Source organism: Saimiri boliviensis, chromosome 7, assembly GCF_048565385.1.
Source record: "Saimiri boliviensis isolate mSaiBol1 chromosome 7, mSaiBol1.pri, whole genome shotgun sequence".
Lineage (NCBI taxonomy): Eukaryota > Metazoa > Chordata > Mammalia > Primates > Cebidae > Saimiri > Saimiri boliviensis.
Window position 1 is genome coordinate 113,917,314 of NC_133455.1, and position 22,115 is coordinate 113,939,428.

Here is a 22,115-nt window from a genome sequence, read left to right on the forward strand (position 1 = left end):
ACAATCCCAGTCTTAATCTGTACCAAGACTAAGTCAGCATTTCACAAGAAAAATAGAATCTTGCATTTTCTCAGTATTTTAATTCTTATTGACAGCTTCTCTGGATAATTCACACCAAAGAAAATCCTTAGCTGAGAAGGACTTTATTTGAATTAGTTAGAGCTATTTCAGTAAAGCATGCAATTGTATTAAATTTTAGATTTATTTTGCACGTTGTGGACAGAGTATACCTGTTCAACTAGATTGAATACTTCAAATAAAAGCAGATTTACAAAGCCCAAATCTTTCCTCTTTGGTTATTTTTTCAATTCATGGATGCATTTTGGCCTAACATGTACCAATTCACAGCAGAAGTCCCTTTCTTTTTACTTTTTACCACATCCTAAGCAATTCCTCCAAGGACTTCCTCAGCGTTATCTGCAGATGGGAAAAGCAATTCACAATGCAATAAAATTTATAGCTCATAAAATTATGAATAAGCCAAACGTTAAAAAAGAAAAGTTAAACTAGGTTTAAAATGATTTTTATAATATCAACCACATGAATTGACACAGAAAATGAATTGCAAATGTAAGGGAATGCAACAACTAAATGCTCTGTGCTCTCTGGGTGTTAAATGGAGACTGTCAGCACAGCACAAAGAGATTCAGGAAACAGTCAATGATTTCTCTCAGTAGAGGTGGCCAAAGTAAGGCCCAAAGTATATTTTTTAAAGTAGATTAACTTGGCATGACTGTATGTACACAAGCCCCAAAAAAGGAGGTATCTGGAAATGAGATGATGAAATGATGTGTCAACTCAAATCATCACTGTGGTTTTGTATAAGAAAAATAAAAATACAGCAAATGAAGAATTGAACAATCAAAACTTCAATATCATTTTTAAAAGAAATATTAGAATACATAGCAATGTTAGAACAGACTCAATTTTCCATTTCCCTTAGCTGCTCATGAATACCTTTGGTCAGAGTGACATCAAAATCTAAAAGGGTGAATAATGAAAACATAAATATTTAACCCAGAATGTGTGGATCTGTCACAAGGTTCGTCAGTGGTGGCATTTTGTTTCTTACTATACACATTTTTCCTGGATGACCTTACCTATTCAATTGGCTGTAGTGATTATCTATACATTGATGATTCCCAAATGAACATCATTATCACTCACATGGTTGTGCCCCAGGCCATATTTTTAACATTATCTGAATCTTTTTCAGTCACTTTAACCAGTATGCCTAAATTCTATCTAAATATCCAATCCCAACCTGTCTTTTCCTCTGTATTCTCCATCCCAGTTAAACATCATTCAACCCAATGAGTGTGGGATGGCAGAGGAGGCAGAGATGGGGGAACATGGCATCACTCTTGATACATTCCTCTGGACCCAATATTCCTAGCCCACTCCACATAGTTAGCATATTTAGACACTGATACCTATGACATGTTTGTTGAGTTTCCTTTTTCTCTCTATCCCCAGTATTACTTTCTCTCAGGTCTATTCCCAGCCTGTCCTCTACTTTGCTGTCTATAACTGGGAGGCTTACCTCTGCAAACTCTGTTTATGAAACTCCCTTACCACTTCCTTCTACTTTGCTTTGATCAACGGGGTACATATGGAAAATTGGAGGCTTGGAGAAAGGGGTAAGGTCAGGTTATTTCAAGCTAAACATTGAGCCAAATACACCATGTTTATGAGGCTCATGTTGTTTTTTCTGGGTGGAATTCACTTTTTACCTTTTCCACGTAACAAATTCCCACATTCTTCATGCTCAGCTCAAATACCACCTGATTGTCTCCTCATCTCAGGGGAATTAATTTCTCCCTCTTCCTGAGCACTTTAAAAATACCTTAAGTGTAGTATTGAATGTACCAATCAAATGTATCCCTTGCCAAAGACACCAATATGTTGGTTATTTAAATCAAATAAGTACATTTTAATTTTTAACAACTTGACATTTGACTATTTAGTTCTTCCTAAATCTACCCGGCAATTCCAATCCTGCCATTCTCATTTTCTTCCTACACTCCCACATAAGCAATGCTTTTTCTCTCTTTCATACTGAAACCCTCCAGGAAGCCCTGCTTTCCCTTCTTCTTACTCTTACTCACTCCTTGAGTGACTTCAACCACTCTTACGGCTCCCTCTACCATCGATAAACAAATGACTATTATTTAATCTGTATCTCTGGCCCAGATTGGTCTCCCCGACTTCCGATATGAACAGTCTGGGCATCTCTTTCTCTGTGTCCCATAGGCTTCTCAAAGCCATATATCAACACTTGGTTTATTCTCTTCCCTCACTGCCACCCAGTCTCCTACCACCCACCCTCTTCACTCATCTGCATCTCAGGGAATAAATAGCACTATAAAATTTCTCTAGCCAGAAATCTGGGAATCAAGATTGATTCCCACCCCCCACAGCACAGATACTAAATCAGTCAGAAATTTTTGTAAATTTTTCCTCCTTAATGACTCGTTAATCTGTACAATTTCCTATTCCCCTCATTATAATGCTCATTAAGAGGCTCCTATCACTTATCACTGAGATTAGTTCCATACTACCCGGTTACTATGACCTCCTGTCCATTCTTCCCACTGCTGCTAGAAAAATGCTCCCTTTGCTCTCTAGAATATAGTTCTGACCCCATTAATCCTCAGCTGGAAACTTTTAATGGCTTCCTACTGAGCTGAGAATAAAATCTAAACTCTTCATCATGACTGGCAAGGCTCTCCACAATTTTGCCACATCTAAATCATTTCTCACCACTCCTTCTCTTCACATTATGCTCTAGAACTAGCAAAATGTACCTACAGTTCTCAAATTCTATTTGCTTTCCTGTTTCATTTCCTGGCTCTTTCTCCCCTCTTCCCCGAATGCAGTTTACCTTCTTGTCCTAGACTACCCTGCATTCTTCACTGAGATTTCATGCAGACATCACTTCCTTCAGAAAGTTTGTATTGTACAATCTCATTAAGGTGCACTTCATCCAGTATCCCACAGTGCCCTGTGCGTACCTCTCTGAGAACAATCTTCAATGTTTTCTAATTGTATTTATATGCATTTATTTATATCTCAAGCCTGAGGCTATGAATTCTTTGAAGGCCAAATCTGTGTCTTTTTCTTTTGGTCTTCCTTACTTAGCACACAGCAGGTTTTAAATAAATATTTCTTGAATGAATGAAGTAATCTCATCATACGTATCTGTATACATACGGCATGTCTAAAATATGTAACATATTTCCTTCAGTAAATTGAAAGTTAATGATCGGGCCTTATTCACTTTAGAAACCACACCATCAAGCAGAATGCCTGACATGTAGCAGGTGCTCAATAAACGTTGAATTTTGTTGGCTACAGAAGGTTTAGATCAAGATAATTTGGTGCCTGAGTTTATTGGATAATTAGGCTAGCCCTCTGCTCTCTTGTCCTATGCCAAACTATTAAGACAGTCTGTGCCTTCTGAGGACCTATATTGGGCTGAGCACGATGAAAAGCTTACAAGTGGTACAAAGCTTGGTCTTTGTTCTCTTAGAATTTTACAATCTAAATATATATATTCAGGAATATGTAGATTTTCTATCAGAGTCCATCATATGAGTGGAACAAACAGGACCTTACAAGACCTATAAAATGGTTCACCACTCCTCCTGGCCCCCATGAATCCAGAGCCAACGTTGTTTCCATTCATATATGCTGTTCCACAATACAAAAACTTTTCTAAAATCCATGTCAAGAGCTGGGAAATGAGTCAGAAAAGGACATCTCACTCAATGAGATAACGTACTCTAATTTCCTCATTAGTGAAAACGACATCATCATAAAGAATATCTGCCAACAATCTGATATAAAAATGTACATGCATCATGAAAAATAATTGCTGTTCAATTACTATTGAATTATAAAGCCGTCATTGTACAGTTGCAATAATGCAAGAGCCTTGAAAAGTATGAAAAATTGCTTAACTCAGGTAATTACATGTGTGTGAATAAAGTCCCCAGAATAAAATGTGCAGAGTTTGAAGAAACAATGAAATGAAAACCAAAGAGCTATTTATAACTATATATTTTTTTTAAGTTCTGGGTTTTTTTTCTTCTGTATAAATTTTGAAAGGCCAGGGATAATTTTTGAACTATGAGTTGCAGGAAGAAAGAGAGATGAAATAGCTCTTCCTTTGCTTCCCTCTGTCTCTATCTCTCAAGTTGGATCCTCAAGGAGGGCACTACAAAGATAGAAATCTATCCATAACCATGGTAATTGCATCTTTTAAAATGGTTAAATCTTATTTGTGCCCTGTGCATAGTTTACATATATGAAAAGTAAAATTTATAGGAAGATGATTCTATTACTACTCTGAAAAAGATACATTTCTTGTAAATTTCCAAGGTCTTTAGAAATTAGACTCAGAGAACAAGGAAGTATTTTAAATGTCATCTAATCCAAAGCCCTTAGAACTGAGGTTCTAAGAAGTTAACTGCAAATTTGTGTAGATAGTGGAAGAACTAAGTCTAAAAGCATTTCTACAGCATATTGATTTGATTAGGTATGTGCCATATTGGTCCGAGTCAATTTCTAATTTTTTTTAGTTTTTTTGAGACAGAGTCTCACTCTGTCACCAGGCACCAAGCTGGAGTGCAATGGCGGGATCTTGGCTCACTGCAACCTTTACCTCCCAGGTTCAAGCAATTCTCCTGCCTCAGCCTCCCAAGTAGCTGGGACTATAGGTGCGCGCCACTACGCCCAGCTAATTTTTGTATTTTTAGTAGAGACGGGGTTTCACCATGTTGGCCAGGATGTTCTCAATCTCTTGACCTCGTGAAATTTTTAAGATACTCAAACTTCAAAGCCCTAGGACATATTTTATCCAAGTACAATGTTGAAAAAAATGGGAATAGCCCCAAAGGGGCATGAATTTTATTGTAGGACAAGCTATTAATTGGTTAAGTTAGCTTAGACCAGTCAATTCAGGTCTCAGATCTTCAGCTGTAAAACAATGTATCATAAAAGGCTTGGCCAAAATGCCCTCTTTTCAATCTCATGTTGTATAATTTTGAAATTAGGGGAGAATTGGTCTAAAATGATGAACTTTAAAAATAATATGTCACCATCCTTACTCTTTATCCACCTCACCAATCCTGCCCCCTTCCATGATTTAAATTTAAAATCAAATTTAATTTAGTAGCAACTCAGCCTTTTGGCTAAGAACAAGTGCAGAAATTAAAATTAAATTTCGTTTCATATTTTGCAATTAATTCCAAAACAACCAAAACCTGTCCATTTTCCTATTTTAATAAAAACTTCAACTTTTTCTCAAATTTATTGTTATTCTACAGTTTATGTTTAGCCTTGTATAGCCTTTCCTAGGCACTTTGCAAAGGAATAGCACAGTGTCCCAATACATTTTTATGAAATCCAAATGTTATTCAATACAAGGTGGTTAAATAGTAATGTTCTAAGCTGCTTTTGGCTTGGGAATATTTAACGTTGTTACATAAAGTGTCATTGTGTTCTTTATGCACAATGGGGTATATGCTTCACCTACACTCAAAGGAAAAAGTAATTTCCTATTAAAAAAGAGAGAGAGAGAGAGAAAAGCAATTTGATTCCCTTCTTTCATCAACTATTGGATATGCCCCAGGTGCCTCAAACTCAAAATATCAAATTGTAAAGTCATGTTCCACTCCGTTGTCCTGGTGTGTTCCCTCGTGCAGAACAGCATCACCATCCACCAGTATGCCTATGCTAGAAATCTGTACAGCATTTTTGATGCTTTTGCTTCTGTCATTAAGACTCTACCTCTAATTTTCTATCAAATTCTAGTACTTCTGGCAAACCTTGGTACTTCTTTTTCTGTACATTTTGCCTAGATTATGACACCAGTAGAGTGGTGGTAGTAGTCAAAGAAATAGCTAAGAATGATCAAATCTGGCTGGTACTTCTTAAATGGCACCCAGACTTCAGACCTTAAACAGGCAAAATGGCTTTACATCAAAGACTTTAACTCTTTATACCTTGCTTTATTGTAGAAATTCACTCTGTGTAGACAGGTCCAGGAATGACTTCAAGAATGAGTTAAAATTACATCTTACAAAGTTATGTATGATCTGACTTTTCTTACTCTTCAGTCTCATTTCTCCCCCAACTCCTGCAGCTCCCTGACCCAGGACTTAACAAATCTGCTCTTGCCTTGAATCATAAAAAGCTTTTTTTTAAGGTCCTTAAACAGTAACATGCTCGTCATCACAGAGAGCATAGCCTCTGTTAAGAACAATCCTCGCCTTATACATCTTCTTCCAGCTGAATTCTTTTCCTCCTTTAGATCCAAGCACAGATATTATTTCCTTGGAAAGGTTTACATGGACTTGCTTAGGTTGAGATGCGAGCCTTGCTATATGCCTCCAGGACATTTCTTTCTTCCTCCATCATAGCCTATAGCTCACTGGACTGTCATTCTTGCTAATTGTTGGTATCCCTCACTACACTGTAAGATCCATACAGCCAAGATAGGTATTTTGTCATCATAGCGTTTTGGTGCCGGGCTTCTATTAGGTGCCCAGTACATATTTTTTAGTAGTCAGATACAGTCTACTTGCTATCTGGTAATGCTTTTACTTCATTCATAACATCCTGGCAATGTATAAACCTACATTATTCATTCATTCAGAAAATCAACTAGGCATTCATTCATTCAAAATATTTTAATATATAGGTAGCAAGTGGATTTTAACCGGTTATCAGATCAGGCTCCTGGGAGTCAATTGGGAGGCAAACTTAGTAAGCAGTACTTCTTGTAGAACTCTGTCTGAATGAAAGTAGTTTATATCTGAGTGAAAGTAATTTATGTCTGGTTATTTCAGTACATGCCCAGGAACGTACTGAAATAACTAGTATATTCCAGGCACTGTGCTAGGCTTATAAAGATAAATATGAAACTGCCTCCTGTTATCGAAAAAAAACTCATGGTAAGCAAGAGGCATTCAAACTAATTAATATAATATAGTATGTATTAGAAGAAAGAAATATAAACAGTGTTTTAAGAGCCCAGAGAGACTATCTTTGAGAACCAGAGAAACATTTACTGAAGACGTGACATTTATGCTGAAGTTTAAAGACTGAAGAGAAGTTCTCAAAGTGAATGGAAAATAAAAGTGTGCCCCAAACAAGAAATAGCATGTGAAAAAGCATGAAGAAGTAAAAGAACATGGCATAGTCCTGGCACTGTGAGCATGTTATCCAGCTCCATAGCAAAATAGCAATAGAAGACTCTTATCACAAGGCAGGAGCTTGATCATAAAGGGCCTTTTGTGCCCCAGAGAATTTCTAACTTGATCTCATAGTTTAAAGAAATTGTTTACAGATTTTAAGCAGAGGGGCATATTGAACAAGTTTAGATTAAACAACAACAAAAAAAATTCTGGAGGTTTAGGGAGGATTAAATAGAAAAGTGTTTCCCAACATATTGGATATAGGAATGATTTTAAGTGATACGTGGTTTGGGCATTAGGTAATGTAGAATCCTGCAGTAAAAAAGTGGTTGTTTATGTACTATCTTTCAATCTTTTTATTATACAAAGGAAAAAGCATATGTTGAGTGGAGGTGGTGGCATGAGGCCACTTAAATTTTCTGCTCTACTACTTGTAATTGATCTTGAATAAGTTATTCCCATTCTGTGCCTCAGTTTCCATATGGTAAGACAGGGCTCATAAAAATGATATCTTCCTCATAAGATAGTTTCAAAGATAAATGGATTCATACTTAGAACAGTCTGGCCAAAGAAAAGCAGTTAGTAAATATTAATAATTATTTTTAAGTAGTAGTATTATCTTTATCATTACCTTCCATTTATGGCAAGCAATTTCATTTATGGTAGTTACTTAAAGTTTCCTTGTAAAGGAGGTAAAAGGTCTCTACAAGTAGAACTATAAAACACCGATAAAAGTTAAAACTTTTTTTTTATGGTAAACTATAAAACACAGATAACACAAACAAATGAAAAGCCATTCTATGCTCATAATTTGAAAGAATCAATATTGTTAAAATAGCCATACTGCCCAAAGCAATCTACAGATTCAATGCTACTCCTACCAAACTATTAGCACCATTTTTCACAGAAATAAAAAATAAACAACAACAACAAAACAAAAACCACTGTTCTAAAATTCACAGGGAACCGAAAAAGAGAATGAATATCCAAAGCAGACTTAAGCAAAAAGAACAAAGTTGGAGGCACCACATTACCTGACTTCAAACTATACTATAAGCCTGCAGTAACAAAAACAGCATGGCACTGGTTTTTATATCATAGTATTGGTATAAAAACAGATACGTAGACCAATGGAACAGAATAGAGACCCCAGAAATGAAGCTGCACCCCTAAATCTACCTTTGCTGATATTCAATGAAGTCAGTAAAAATAAGCAATGGGAAAACAACACCCTAGTCAACAAATGGTGCTGGGATAACTGGCTGGCCATATGAAGAAGAATGAAACTAGACCCCTACCATGCACTATGTTTAAAAATTAACTCAAGATGGATTAAAGATTTTCATTTAAGACCTCAAACTATAAGAATCTTAGAAGAAAACCTAGGAAACACTATTCTACGCATCAGCCTTGGGAAGAACTTACGACTAAGTCCTCAAAAGCAACTGCAACTGCAACAAAAATTGACAATTGGGACCTAATTAAACTAAAGAGCTTCTGCACAGCAAAATAAACTGTCAACACAGTGAACAGCCAACCTAAAGAATAGGAGGAAATATTATCAAACTACACATTTGAAAGAAGTCTAAAATCTAGAATCTATAAAGAACTTAAGCAACTGAATGAGCAGAAAACAAACAATCCAATTAAAGAAAAGACAGAAAGACACGAACAAATACTTCTCAAAAGAAGACACACCTTTGGGAGGCTAAGGCAGGAGAACTGCTTGAGCCCAGGAGGTGGAGGTTTCAGTGCACTCCAGCCTGGGTGACAGAGTGAGACTCTGTCTCAAAACAAAAAAAAAAAGAAAAAGAAAAAATCCTTTGCAATAACATGGATGCAGCTAGAGGCCATTATCCCAAACAAATTAACGCAGAAACAGAAAACCAAATACTGTATGTTCTTGTTTATAGGTGAGAGCTAAACACTGGGTACTCATGGATATAAAGATGGCAATGATAGAAACTGGGTGCTACTGGGGTGTGGGAGGGAGAAGGGAAGGATTGAAAAACTATCTGGTACGATGCTCACCACCAGAGTGATGGGCTCATTTGTACCCCAAACTTCAACATCATGCAATATGGCCAGGTAGCAAACCTGCACATGTACCCACTACATATAAAATAAAAGTTGAAAAAGAAGTCTTCTTGTTCAATAAATTTACTTGATTTTTAAAAATACGATATTTTAAATAAGACTATTATGAAAATAATAAGAAAGAAGGCAAAAAAAAAAAAAAAACAATATAACCAATGGCAAAAATCAGGTCAGTCAGAGGGACAAGAAAGGCAAAGAGAGCAAACTGATGAAAATGATGCGCAGGTGACTAAGGTCCACGAGAGAAGGAAGCAATGCCTGAGGCAGCAATGCAAGGGAGACATACCAAAGGACTCAAACTATAGTAGAGTAGAGAAGGCGGAGAAGAATGGATTTGTAAACTATTAAGAATGTTGAATTGGCAGCACTGCCCCTCCCAATCACCACAAAGTGTAAAATAGCCTAGCACATGTTAGGGACTCAATAAATATCTTCCTGAAAATGGTAAATATAATAAGCAAAGAAGAAGTGAAGAAAGAGGCGAGGACATCTCAGTCTTTTACCTTGAATATGTGGGTGAGTGGTGATGCCATGAACCATTAAGAACGGGAGAAAGAGGAGTAGGATTTGGCAAGAAGATGGTGAGTTAAACTTGGAACACGGGGAGTTTGAATTTTCAGTGAGAAAGCTAGACAGAAGTGTATACCCATCTACCAAAAACTCAAGAAGCAGTCTTAGTTCAACACATCAATGTGGAGGCTACCGTGTTGTATTTAAACCAGGCGTTCCCAAACTTTTTACACAGGGGGCCAGTTCACTGACCCTCAGACTGTTGGAGGGCCGCCACATACTGTGCTCCTCTCACTGACCACCAATGAAAGAGGTGCCCCTTCCTGAAGTGCGGCCGGGGGCCGGATAAATGGCCTCAGGGGGCTGCATGCGGCCCGCAGGCCGTAGTTCAGGGATGCCTGATTTAAAGTCTTATTTTCCTTTATGATTAAATAGGGGAAAGAAGAATGAACAATATGGATAACATGGACAGTGTCTGTATTCGTGTTCTTCAGAGAAACAACCAATAGAATATGCTTGTGTGTATATTTCAGTGGATTTTAAGGAATTGGCTCATGTGATTATGGAGGCTTGGCAAATCCAAAATCTGACGGGAGTTTGACAGCATGGAGATCCGGGAAAGAGTGGCAGTTGAGTCCAAAGGCAGTCTGCTATGAAACCAGGTAAACCTGATGTTGCAAAGGAATTTCGCAGTCTGCTGGAGAATTCCCTCTTTCTGAAGGCAGGGGTGTGGTCAGCCTCAGCCTCTTGTTCTATTCAGGCCTTCAATCAATTAGATGAGGAAATCTACCTTACTCAAAGTCCACTCGAAAACACTCACACAGAAATATCCAGAATAATTTTTGACCAAATATCTAGGGCCTATTGCCCAGCCAAGTTGATACATTAAATTGACCATTATGGTGTCCATGTGGTAACTCATTCCCCCATTTTACTTACTTTATACTGATTTATCTGGCATGTAGAATTCAACAAAATAGCAGGGTTTGTAATGATCATTACATAGTGTGGAGGGACAAATAGGAGAAAAACACCCTCCATTCTTAGTTATTCCCAGAAAAGGGAAAAAACATACTATGTTGGAGAAGAATTGAGTATCTTACATGTTCTTGGGACTATCTGAGTTATTTTCTGCTAGGGGCTTGCATTAGTCCATTTTCACATCACTGTAAAAAAACTACCTGAGACTGGGTAATTTATGAAGAAAAGAGATTTAATTGACCAACACAGTCCTGCAGGCTTAACAGGAAGCATGACTGGGAGGCGTCAGGAAACTTGCAATCATGGCAGAAGGTGAAGGGGAAGCAAGCACTTCTTTCCATCACGAAGCAGGAGAAAGAGAAAGAGAGAGAGAGAGAGAGAGAGAGAGAGAGAAGGGAAAAATGCCACACACTTTTAATCCATCAGATCTCATGAGAACTCACTATCATAAGAAAGGCAAGGGGAAATGACCCCCATGATCCAATCACCTCCCACCGGGTCCCTCCCCCAACACTGGGGATTATAATTCAACATGAGATTTGGGTGAGAACAAAGAGCCAGACCACATCAGGGCTGAAGTAATTCTCTTTCACACTGGACAGAAGGATCAAGGTATAGATATACAACTCCCAGAGCCTCTTTATAATGGAAGAGTACAGGTTTACACAGAGAGTGTCTTTTTCACAAAGCAAAAAGTAAACCATAATATGGTATCTTTTCATTTCTGCTTCACATCTTGAACAATGAAGCAAAAATTTCACTCCAAGTCTTTGATGTGTCGTTTTTAACAATTAAATTATAGTAAAGCCAACCTTCATGTTCTTCACAATGCTTTCAAACCAGCTACCAAACATCAGAGTCAATGGAATTAAATGGAATCAATAGGCCTAAAAGAATAAATATCTTCAAATGACCTTTGTGTATACCATTTACAGAGAATTATTCCGATAGAAAAGCTCTTCCCTTAAAAATACTTACTGTTTAGAGGAGCTATGAAAAGTTATTCTGAAAATAAGTACACAAATGGAAAAGCATTGCAGCTGCCCACTGTAAAAACATTTTAAAAGGCACCACCATTTTCTCAAAATCTGTAATCATCTTGGAAGTAGCTTATAGAGATCCTTTGTAATCCTGAAGATTTAAAAATAGCCTCGTTAGAAGCAGGGCTTGCATTCCTAGTGTGTTCCCTAAGCAATCCTTACAAGATCTTATGTATACATGCTCTGGGCACTCAGAAAAACACAGGGATGTCATCAGTTCATCAGGTGAGTATCTGACTAATTTTCTCTATTAAATAAGACGCATTTGCCAATATGTACAAATCTGGTCAATGTTATTACTCCCTGTATTTCCTTTGTGACTTTGTCTTTCCAATGAAGAATTCATTGGAAAGTATAGTCTTTGCCTTCCAATAAGTATAGTCTTTGCCTTCCAAAAGCAATATAGGCTTTTCAATTTTAAAAAATTTCTGAAGTTTATATTGTAATTTTGCATTATACATTAAGAAACTTAAACACTTTCCCACACTTTTAGCCAGCGATATTGCTTCCGAAAAACCTGCCTAAGAATATAATCTGAGAATGGGGAAAGCTTTATGCACAGATATTTATTTCAGCATTATTTATAAAGGTGTTTTTTCTTTCAACTGTGGGTTCATGGTCAAATGTTTGAGAAAGGCTGGCTTACAACAGATCTGAAACAAATATAACTAACCAGTGATGGAAAAATAGTTAGGTAATCTATGTATCAATTAATGCAACCATAAAAAACTATGTTTACAATGAATTTATAATGGCATGTTAAAAGGCTTTATGTACTTAAGAATGGGGTAGAAAATGGGGTAGAACTGTATGGTGCAATAATTGTATACAATTATACAATTTAAATATTTTAAATCTGCTAATAAAAAAAAGAACCAACGAAATTCTCCAAAAACTTTCATGGTTTTTGGAGAATGCATCCAACGAAATTCTCCAAAAACTTTCATGGTTTTTGTTCTATTTTTAGATATTTTCCAAATTGTATCCAATTTATATATATTGCATACATTGCCTTGATAAAGGAAAAAATACCACTTCATTGCAGAGAGCAGAGGCAGGGATAGAGAACAAGCCTGGGTTGGAATAGGGGAGGGGTGGCATAAGACTGCAGTATGTGTAAGTCCCCACTCAAGGGCCCAAGTTTGTTGATAAAGATGAGGACATTCAGTACTCCCTGCCAAGTGTTATTCTCAAGTGGAATTACTACTTGTCCTTTGAGCTCACTCTGAACTTTGCACTGGGAACTAGTAGGGATGTGACAAATAAAAAGGGGGCGGTTTCCCATTGCTTCAACTCTATTCCACATAATCCAGCCCTCCTCACGTCTGCCTCTTGTGCAAACTGGAATTTGGAAGTGGTTCCATGACATTTCTTTGTGGCTCATTGCTTAGAGTAGCTAGAAAATGCAGGCATATCAAAGCAAGTAATAACAAAGGCATTTCCATGTACAATTCTTGACATTTCATAAGCCCTTTTTTATACCAAGCCTCAGAAATGATCTTCTGAGACCGGCTTTACTGTTTGTATTTTGCAGTTAATGTAATAGGCTCATAGACAGAAAGAAATTTGCCTTAAGTGATAAAGGGGCAGAAGTATAACTTAGTTCTCCCAGCTCCCACTTAAATGAATCCTATTTGCTAACTAGTATGTCCCTATTAAAGTCAGATTTCTTCCCCTTACAAATAACTAAAATAAACTTCATTTCTGCGTGGGTGGCTCTCTTGGAGGGTTACCAAATATCCCCTCCAAAGAAGGCAAATGCTGTTGCTCTTACTGACTCAACTGTCCCCAAACCACAGGTTACTACAACCTGGAGCCTGGTCTTGAGCAAGTATACAGAGAGGAGCCAAACAATTCAAATGGGATTATCGTCAGGCCCTGCGAAAGAGCAGTGCTCCTCTGCTTGGGGAGGAAAGCTTTGCCAGGGGCTAAAGAAATCAGCCAGTGGCTAGAGAACAGCTTGCCCTTGCATCTAGGGTAAACAAAAAAAGGAAAGTATCATTTAGGTTCTTTGTAAGCCACAGAAGCCAAATGGGGCTAAATCAAACCAAAATTAATTGGCATGCTTTGAGCCTTCTACAGAAGGAAAAAGCAAGCTTGCCTCCAGAAAGAAAAGAACCAGGGAAGTGCGGAGTTCTCCACCAGGGCCTCACGGGCAGTTCCTTTTGAGTACTGCTGATATGATTTGGCTGTGTCCCCACCCAAGTCTCATCTTGAATTCTAGTTCCCGTAATTCCCAAGTACTGTGGGGGAGCCTGGTGGGAGGTAATTTAATCACTGTTCTCATGGTAGTACGTCTCACAAGATGTGATGGTTCCATAAGGGGTTTCCCTTTTCGCTTGGCTGTCATTTTCTCTCTTTGCCTGCTGCCATGTAAGACATGCCTCTCACTTTCCATCATCATTGTGAGGCCACCCTAGCCATGTGGAACTGTGGGTCCATTAAACCTCTTTGCTTTATTATTACACAGTCTTGGGTGTGTCTTCATTAGCAGAGTGAGAACAGACTAACACACTGCCATCTGAATAACTCAGCTGCCACCATGCCGATTTTTGAGTCATTCCACTCAAGATTAAAATTCCAGAGGAGAAAAGTAAAAGCACTATCTTAGACCATGTGTTGACCCCCTTGGCCAGAAGAAAAGGGATATCCAACAGCCCACCACTGATCTCAGGTGATAGATAGGAGTCATTCTCCAAAGGGAGGGTGAACACATGTTCGAGTGTTGCCCTGGACAGTTCCAGTTTATAACTGTTTTTTTTTTAGGAGTAGTTACTCCTATAAATAGCATCACTTTTCACCCACAAAACTGTCCAAGTTTGGATAATAAATTGTAGGATCAATCTACACAAAGGAAAGATGGGGCATTGTTACCAAGGTAGCAATGCTGAGCAGATACAAATAGCTACCATTGCAATGAGGCTATTAGAAGGGGCCGAAAGAGAATGTTTTGCTCCCAGTCTCTCAGGACCAAAAGATGAGAATCAGAGTCAAAAGCCTCTATCGGTCTCTAGGTTTTGACTCCAGTGCGAAAATAACATTCCTATATTCAAGCGTTGAATTACTATGACTTTGACCCAACAGTTCCAGTCCCTTGTCTTCCTATGTCCTTGCAGCTAAACCACTAAATGTTAAGGTGTTCTCTTTCACTGCTGTTTTTTTAGCTTAATTGGCCCTCCTGCTTTCCAAAATAGAATGCTAACATCCATTCACCCAGCTGGAGGGTCAGGGTGATACCAGATCCAATATTCCCCAAAGCCTGTGCAGGCTAGTTGCTGTATTCCTGACTACTGATTAATAATAAAGGAGTCGAATAGCACCTTTGGATTCTGATTTCCTCTGAGAGGCTGTTCTACAAGCATGGGGTCAACTTAAAGGAAGCAGGGTTTTGTTTAATATTCTCTCCTTTCATTAGTGCACTTAAATTACTTTATTGTAAACTCTACTTGTTACCTAAATGTACTAGCACTTTTGTTACCTAATTAACTTTCTTATCAGAATTCCAACCAAAAATAACAAGAAATGTAATAATGATAAGGTATCGTGCCCCCTCAAAACAGATTTCCTTTTGCACTTTATCTCTTGCTACTATTCTGGCTTGTTTAATTAAAGTATCAGAAATTATTAGACTCAAATTATTTCTTGATCTAGTGCTCAAATTCTCCTGAAAAACTGCTGCCTCTGCCTCAGTATTTAAACCTTTATCAGTGTGAGGCAGATGAGTTTCCACCTGTTTGCAACTGGATTCATGTAATTCAATACAATTTTGGAAGAAGATCCTAATTTTGCTGCTAAGTAATTAAGCAAACAAATCAGATTTGGCTACACTGAGCTATCATGAACGTTTAAATACTTGTGTCTCCTCTCCTGTGCTCTTGGATCATCAAAATGAACAACATTAATGTGTAAAAACACAAACCTTATGAAATTTTAGCATGGGGATGTGAAATTCAAAGCAACGTTCTTACTTATTTTTTCATTAGAGGGACGGGGCTCAAAATATCACCAAGCTCAAACCACTAACATAAGTTGTGTTCAAGAAGGGTAGTCATGTCTGTTACAGACTTTACCGTAACGGATGAGAAAGTACGCTTACATCACAGCATTGAGGAGGAGAAAACTGTAAGACATATTGGTGATTTCTGTTCCTCATACTCTGTGAAAAAAATTCAGGTTGGCATCTGCTTGCTTCTGGTGGAGCTGTGTGAGAGGTTCACATTCTTCGAAGTGGTCTGCAACATGATCCCCTTTTGCACCGTCAAGCTTGGCTACCACAACTGCCAGGCAGCCGTTTTAAACTTGTGTTTTATCGGAACGTCAATGCTTACCCCTGTGTTTGCCGGATGGCTCACTGATGTCTATTTAGGAAGAAACAAACTGGTGTATATTTGCTTGTTTCTACATTTTCTAGGTGAGTTTCCTCTGTGGACTGGATTGCTTGGTGACTTAACTGAGTAGATTTTTGTTCGAATTTTTAGTTTATGTTATTTCCACATTGCTCTTAGCATAAAATGTGATAAACAAGTAACAATGTGGTTTCAATATATTTCATTCTCCGTACTATTTGAAGAATGCTAGTGTGTGTGTGTGTGTGTGTGTGTGTGTGTGTGTGTGTTAGAGGGTACTTTGATGCCTATATCATTGCACATGTATTTTACAATAATTACTCCTTCACCTATCTATCTTACTCCTTAGAATGCTATCCTTTCCCCCTTTTTTACCTCAAGCCCAAATTCATGACGAATTCCCTCAGAAATGTGAAATTCATTGGCTTCACAACTAAGATGAGATGCACTTAAAAAAAAAAAAAAAAAGGTTTTTGAAGTTCATGTAAAATAATTGAGAAATGTTTTTATCCAAAAGCGGTCTTTTAATTAGTCATATAGTAATTAAGATTGCATATGATGGCATGACTTCTATATTATTAACTATGATTATATGCTTTAAAAATGAGTAAATTAGACACTACAGTGTGCTTCTTTACGTATATATTAATGTATATATGCAAAGGTTTGGGACGAATTGCGAGAAATACTGGGACAAGATCAACATAGTTTAATAGGGAAGAGAGAGCAAGTTGAAGAACAGACTAGAATTTTAGGATGAAAGTTCAATTATTCTTCTTAAACAAGAAGAAGTCTCTAAAGATACCATGAAAACAACCTTTGAGAAGTGCTATTCTGCAATACGGGATGGACAACCACAGTGAGGGATTAAACAGAGAAAGAGATCAGAAAAATCCCAGGATGATGGTTTAAGCAATAAAGTGCCGATTCAGGAAAGAACAAGTGAAAAGCTATAAAAACTTGGCAACTAAATAAAGGTACAATTGTGACGGGGGACAAAAATTAGCTCCTAGTTTCTGATCTGAGCAACTTGGGAATATAGCATGCTTTTCACCAATAATGAGAGGCACAGCTGAAATGAGTGTCGGTAGGGGAATGGTTGAGGATGAGATGGATAGATATCAGGTACCTGACATATTACACAATCTCAGGCAGGTGGTAAATTACCATTCAGAGAATCCGTTGGAGTGTAAGTCAAACGTGTAAACTTTGCAGCTGAAGTTCCATGAAATAAAAACTAAGTCACTGCATGGCAAGTAATCAGTCAACATTCCACAAATATTTCTTACTGATACTCTGTACAAGGCATTATTCCGGGTCTGGAAATGCAGTAGAGAAGAAAGTGGTCTGGTTTTGCTGAAGCTGACTTTCTGGTGCAGGGAGAGAGAAAATAAATGAGGAAATAGATATAAGGTGATGTGGCAATGAGTTAGGATGAAAAGTAAAGCTGGGTAGGGGACAGGATGGAATGGACAGTGATGGGGCTGCTACTTGGTGCTGAGAAAAAGCTTTCTGATAAGAAGACATTTAAGCGAACCCCAGACTCATTTACTCTGCTTACTTTGGTAACAGCCCACACCAGTAACATTTGGTGACTTCTTGTTTAACGTGGTAGTTTCTTTCTGTCAGTCTAAATTCTGAGGTCAGTCATCAGACAGGACGGAAATCCCAACTTTAGAATGGGGCAAACAAAAGATTTACGTCAACTCTACATCCATTCATTTTTTCACTAAAAGTTATTTCCTTGTTGCCCTCCACTTACAGCTGCCATCAAATTCCAACCAGTCACTAAATATCAGAGGTTGCAGGTTTTAAAAAGTCTCTTCTGCCTGAATGGCTACAACCCTAGCTGAAAAAATGCAGCTTTCTCATTTTTGACCATGCCAGTGGCCTACTTACTCAGCTGCCGGTTGTCAGTCTCCAGTTCACACTCCATTCTACCAACAACACCGACTTCCTGAACAAATAAATCTCTATATTGGCTCTAGTATCTAAAAAAAAAAAATCCAAATTTATTAATTTAGCATGCAAGAACCTCGCCAACCTATTCCAAGTTCACCTCTCTAGACTTCTCGCTCCATATGCAACCCCAACCTTACTGAACTTCTCCTGGCCTCCTTCCCTAGTTTTCTAATCTCACACATGCTCTTCTCTCTCCCTGAAATTACCACCTTCCCTTAACCTTCCATCCCTTATCCATGACCAGAAAACTCCTGCTGTTCTTTCAAGAACCAAATAGTGTTTGTTACCAGCTTCTCTGTGTTCAACCACACCCATATAAAACCTATATGATTGCATCCATCACTTTATAATATAATTGTCCACCCACATGGCTGACTTCTCTAATGGACTCATTAGTTCCTGAAGAGAAGAGCCAGTGGACCCCCACCACATAGCATCGGATATGACACGTCACGGTGCTTCTATAGCGCTACTAAATGCACATGTACTGATGATGCAATACACAATTGCACACATCACAGAGGAGACTTTTCATCATATATGTCATAGATTCGTCTTTTTATTGCATCATTTTACAACAGATAGGAATAAAGTTTTGATTTAACACAATCAGCCTATTATGACATTTTCTCAAAAGATGGAACAAAGTGCTTTTCTAAGTTACACAAATACACCATTCAAACTAAAAGTGCCTTGTCCCTAAGTAAATGGTTGCTGCATGAAATAGTTTCCCTGCCCATCCTCTTTGGACATCACTTAATCTAGCCAGCCCTCATGTTACACCTACAGAAAAGAAGACAGAGTGGTAGAAAGAGAGCAGTTAGTTCCATGTCTGGCTAACCTTGAAAGGAAACATTTCAAACTCAGTAATTTAAAGGGCCCACCTCATGGTAAATGAATCTGCTGCCGAATAGCAATTAAGTGCACATATTCTTTACATTGTGAAAGCCTCTGCAGGTGAGATGAAAGCATTAGACCACATTTTTATCTAAAGAAATTTATAATCTAATTGAGAAAACAAACCACACGAAGGTATAAAAAGGTATAAAAATTCATACCAAATAATCTTAATGCCAAATCAATAAAATGAAGATCAAAATGAACACGGAGGAACCATTTTTCACTAATCAGATCATCAAAACAAAACAAAAAAATGAATGATGGTAACCAGTATGAAGGAAGGTCTTCTCATACAATGATGGTAGGAGATTAACTTGTTGCATTTTTTTTTCTTTTTTTTGAGACAGAGTATCACTCTGTCACCCAGGCTGCAGTGCTGTGGCGTGATCTTGGCTCACTCTAACTTCTGCCTCCCGGGTTCAAGTGATTCTCCTGCCTCAGCCTCCCAAGTAGCTGGGATTACAGGCGCCTGCCACCACGCCCTGCTAATTTTTGTTGTATTTTTAGTAGAGACAGGGTTTCACCAGGTTGACTATGATGGTCTCGATCTTTTGACCTCACGATCTGCCTACCTCAGCCTCCCAAAGTGTTGGGACTGCAGGCGTGAGCCTCTGTGCCCGGCCATTTGTTGCACTGTTAAAGAACATTTGCCGGTGGTATTAAGAAGCCATAAAAATAGGAATGCCTTTGACTGACAACTTAGGCTAATAAAGAGGAGCACAAAAATTATGTGTCAGGGTATTTTATGGTATTCATTTAAAATGACTGGAAAGGTCTTTTAAAACACTTTATGATTAGAATATCACAACATCACTAGAAATCATGTTGGAAAACTATAAAGATACTTTAAAAATTGTTCATGTTATTTGGTTACATTAAAAAATTAACAGTGTAATCTCAATTTAAGTAAAATCTATTTATAAAAGTATAACTCTGAGTCATGACAATATGGGCCTTTTGTATTATTCTGAGTACTTTCCTCTATTTTTCAAATTTCCTGAAGTAAGAACATATTACTTTTGTAATCCGATGGGCGGAAATTCTATTTCCGGAAAAAAAAAAATTATTTGACTGCTTGATGGTAGGAGGTCCAAGAATAGGAAGAATCACAACTGGGTTACTTTGCAACACTGGGCAAATCACTTAACCTCACTGATCCTGTTTCTTAATAAAAGAAAAAAAAGAATAAGAACATCTATCCAAAATCTGTCCACTCACATCACAAAGTTTGTCCAAGATGAAACAATGTAGTACATGAACGTGCTTTACAAAATACAATGAGCTTAGCAAAAGCATGGAATTGTATGGTAAATTTTATTTGACAGGGAGAGTCATCAAATGTGACCCTGCAAGGTGGAAGAGAGAGGATACTCAACTGTCTTTTGTTATTTTATGTCCTTTCTCCTTCCAGCTCACACTCCTCTGTCCCCAGCCTTCTCACCTGTGTGTGTGGCAAAGACGGCTTCATCCGGCTTTGTGAGAAATAAAAGAAATATGAAAGGCATTACAGGGAGAAAGAGAAGTAGAAAAGGGGCGGGGGAGGGAAGACTGTGTTCTCCTGTAACTATAATAATGTTCTTCTTAAAAGTTTTTATGTAACAGGCTTCTGAGATTTCTGAGATCATGGTGTTTTCTGTCACTCAATTGATTAAGAATAAACAACCTCTGTTAACAGTGGTTTTCTCTGGGGGTGAAAATACTAACAGCTTCATTTTTTATACAATGCATTTCTAATTTTGCCAAAATAAGCATGATTTGCTTATGCTCTCTAAGATAAAAAAGTTCAAGCTTGAGGAGGAAAAAACACTAAAACTCTGGATTAGTTAAGACACATACGGAAGGATATGTTTACAATTAGAAAACATCAGGCTAGCCCCACAGCTGCAATGGTAACCATTAATGTTTGGATAAGACAATCACCACATGACGCTACTGTCAGAGGAAAAGCCCTGTTTATAATGTGATTTGGTGATCCAATTGTTCTATGCTATATTTATTTCTTTTTTCTCTACCTACAGGCACTGCTTTATTATCTGTGGTGGCTTTTCCCTTCGAAGATTTCTATCTGGGCACTTACCACGTGGTTAACAACATCCCAAAAACGCAGCGGCACAGGCTGTTTTACGTGGCACTGTTGACCATCTGCCTTGGCATGGGAGGCATAAGAGCCATCGTCTGTCCACTGGGTGCTTTTGGCCTTCAGGAGTATGGATCACAAAAAGGAATGTCTTTTTTTAATTGGTAAGTAGCACTGATTAGGGGAGAAAAGAGGCTTATGACCGTTCTCACTGTTTACTTTCCGATTCCATTGGGGTAGCAGTTGTTCAGTCTTTGTGATGAATTGCGCTAAGTGATGATGTGATGAATCTGTGACGATTCAGTCAGTAATCGCAGGAGATTCTAAATCTCATGGAGACCAGTACAGCTTACCAGCATCTTCCCAACACATGCTGATACATTTATCCTCCAAGTAAAAAGATTTGAAGTGCTTTGTCCCGCAGAATAGAACGTAGCTTTGGAACCAAACATACCTGGGTGAAAGTCTGGACTCTGCATAACACAAGCTGGCTGGTCTTGACCTAGTCATTTATTCTCTACTACAGTTTATTCATTTCTGAAAGGCAATAATACCTTTTCTCCAGTTTTATTAGAGGTAACACCATGTGTATTGCTGGCAAAGAACTTAGTGCATAGTAAGTGATCAAAACATGGTAGCTGTTAGTATGTCTATATTGTAATAGACGAATTTGGCAGAGATTATAAATTTCTAGGCCAATGAAGAGAGAAGATGCAGAGATGAAACATGGATTTTACAATTGGTTAAAACATCACCCAGTGTCTCTGTTTCTCACCCAGTTCACTCCCAATACCTAAGAGAATATATATTCCATGAAATCAAACAGCCTTCCTGTGACTCTTTCTGTCCCAATGAGTTCTTACGGAGTTCATTTGTTTTTGTGTTTTTTTAAGGAAATAATTTATATTACTAAATACAAATTCAAGGAAAAAATTAATATTTGGATCTTAAGGGGGAGAAGTTAAGCATTTAGTATAAAAATTCTTTGTTGTTGTTGGCT

At 37.9% G+C, this 22,115-nt stretch overlaps 2 protein-coding genes across 2 annotated transcripts in view; one reads left to right on the forward strand and one right to left on the reverse strand.

The window, feature by feature from the left end:
* MGST1 (microsomal glutathione S-transferase 1) overlaps nt 1–22,115 on the reverse strand; it is a 129,409-nt gene that overhangs the window by 60,094 nt on the left and 47,200 nt on the right. The window lies entirely within an intron of this gene.
* Nucleotides 15,881–22,115, forward strand: part of SLC15A5 (solute carrier family 15 member 5) — a 78,301-nt gene continuing 72,066 nt past the window's right edge. The window contains exons 1-2 of the mRNA XM_003934574.2: nt 15,881–16,241; nt 21,057–21,279. Coding sequence (XP_003934623.1) covers nt 15,881–16,241; nt 21,057–21,279 — 584 coding nt within the window. The remainder of the gene's footprint in view (nt 16,242–21,056; nt 21,280–22,115) is intronic.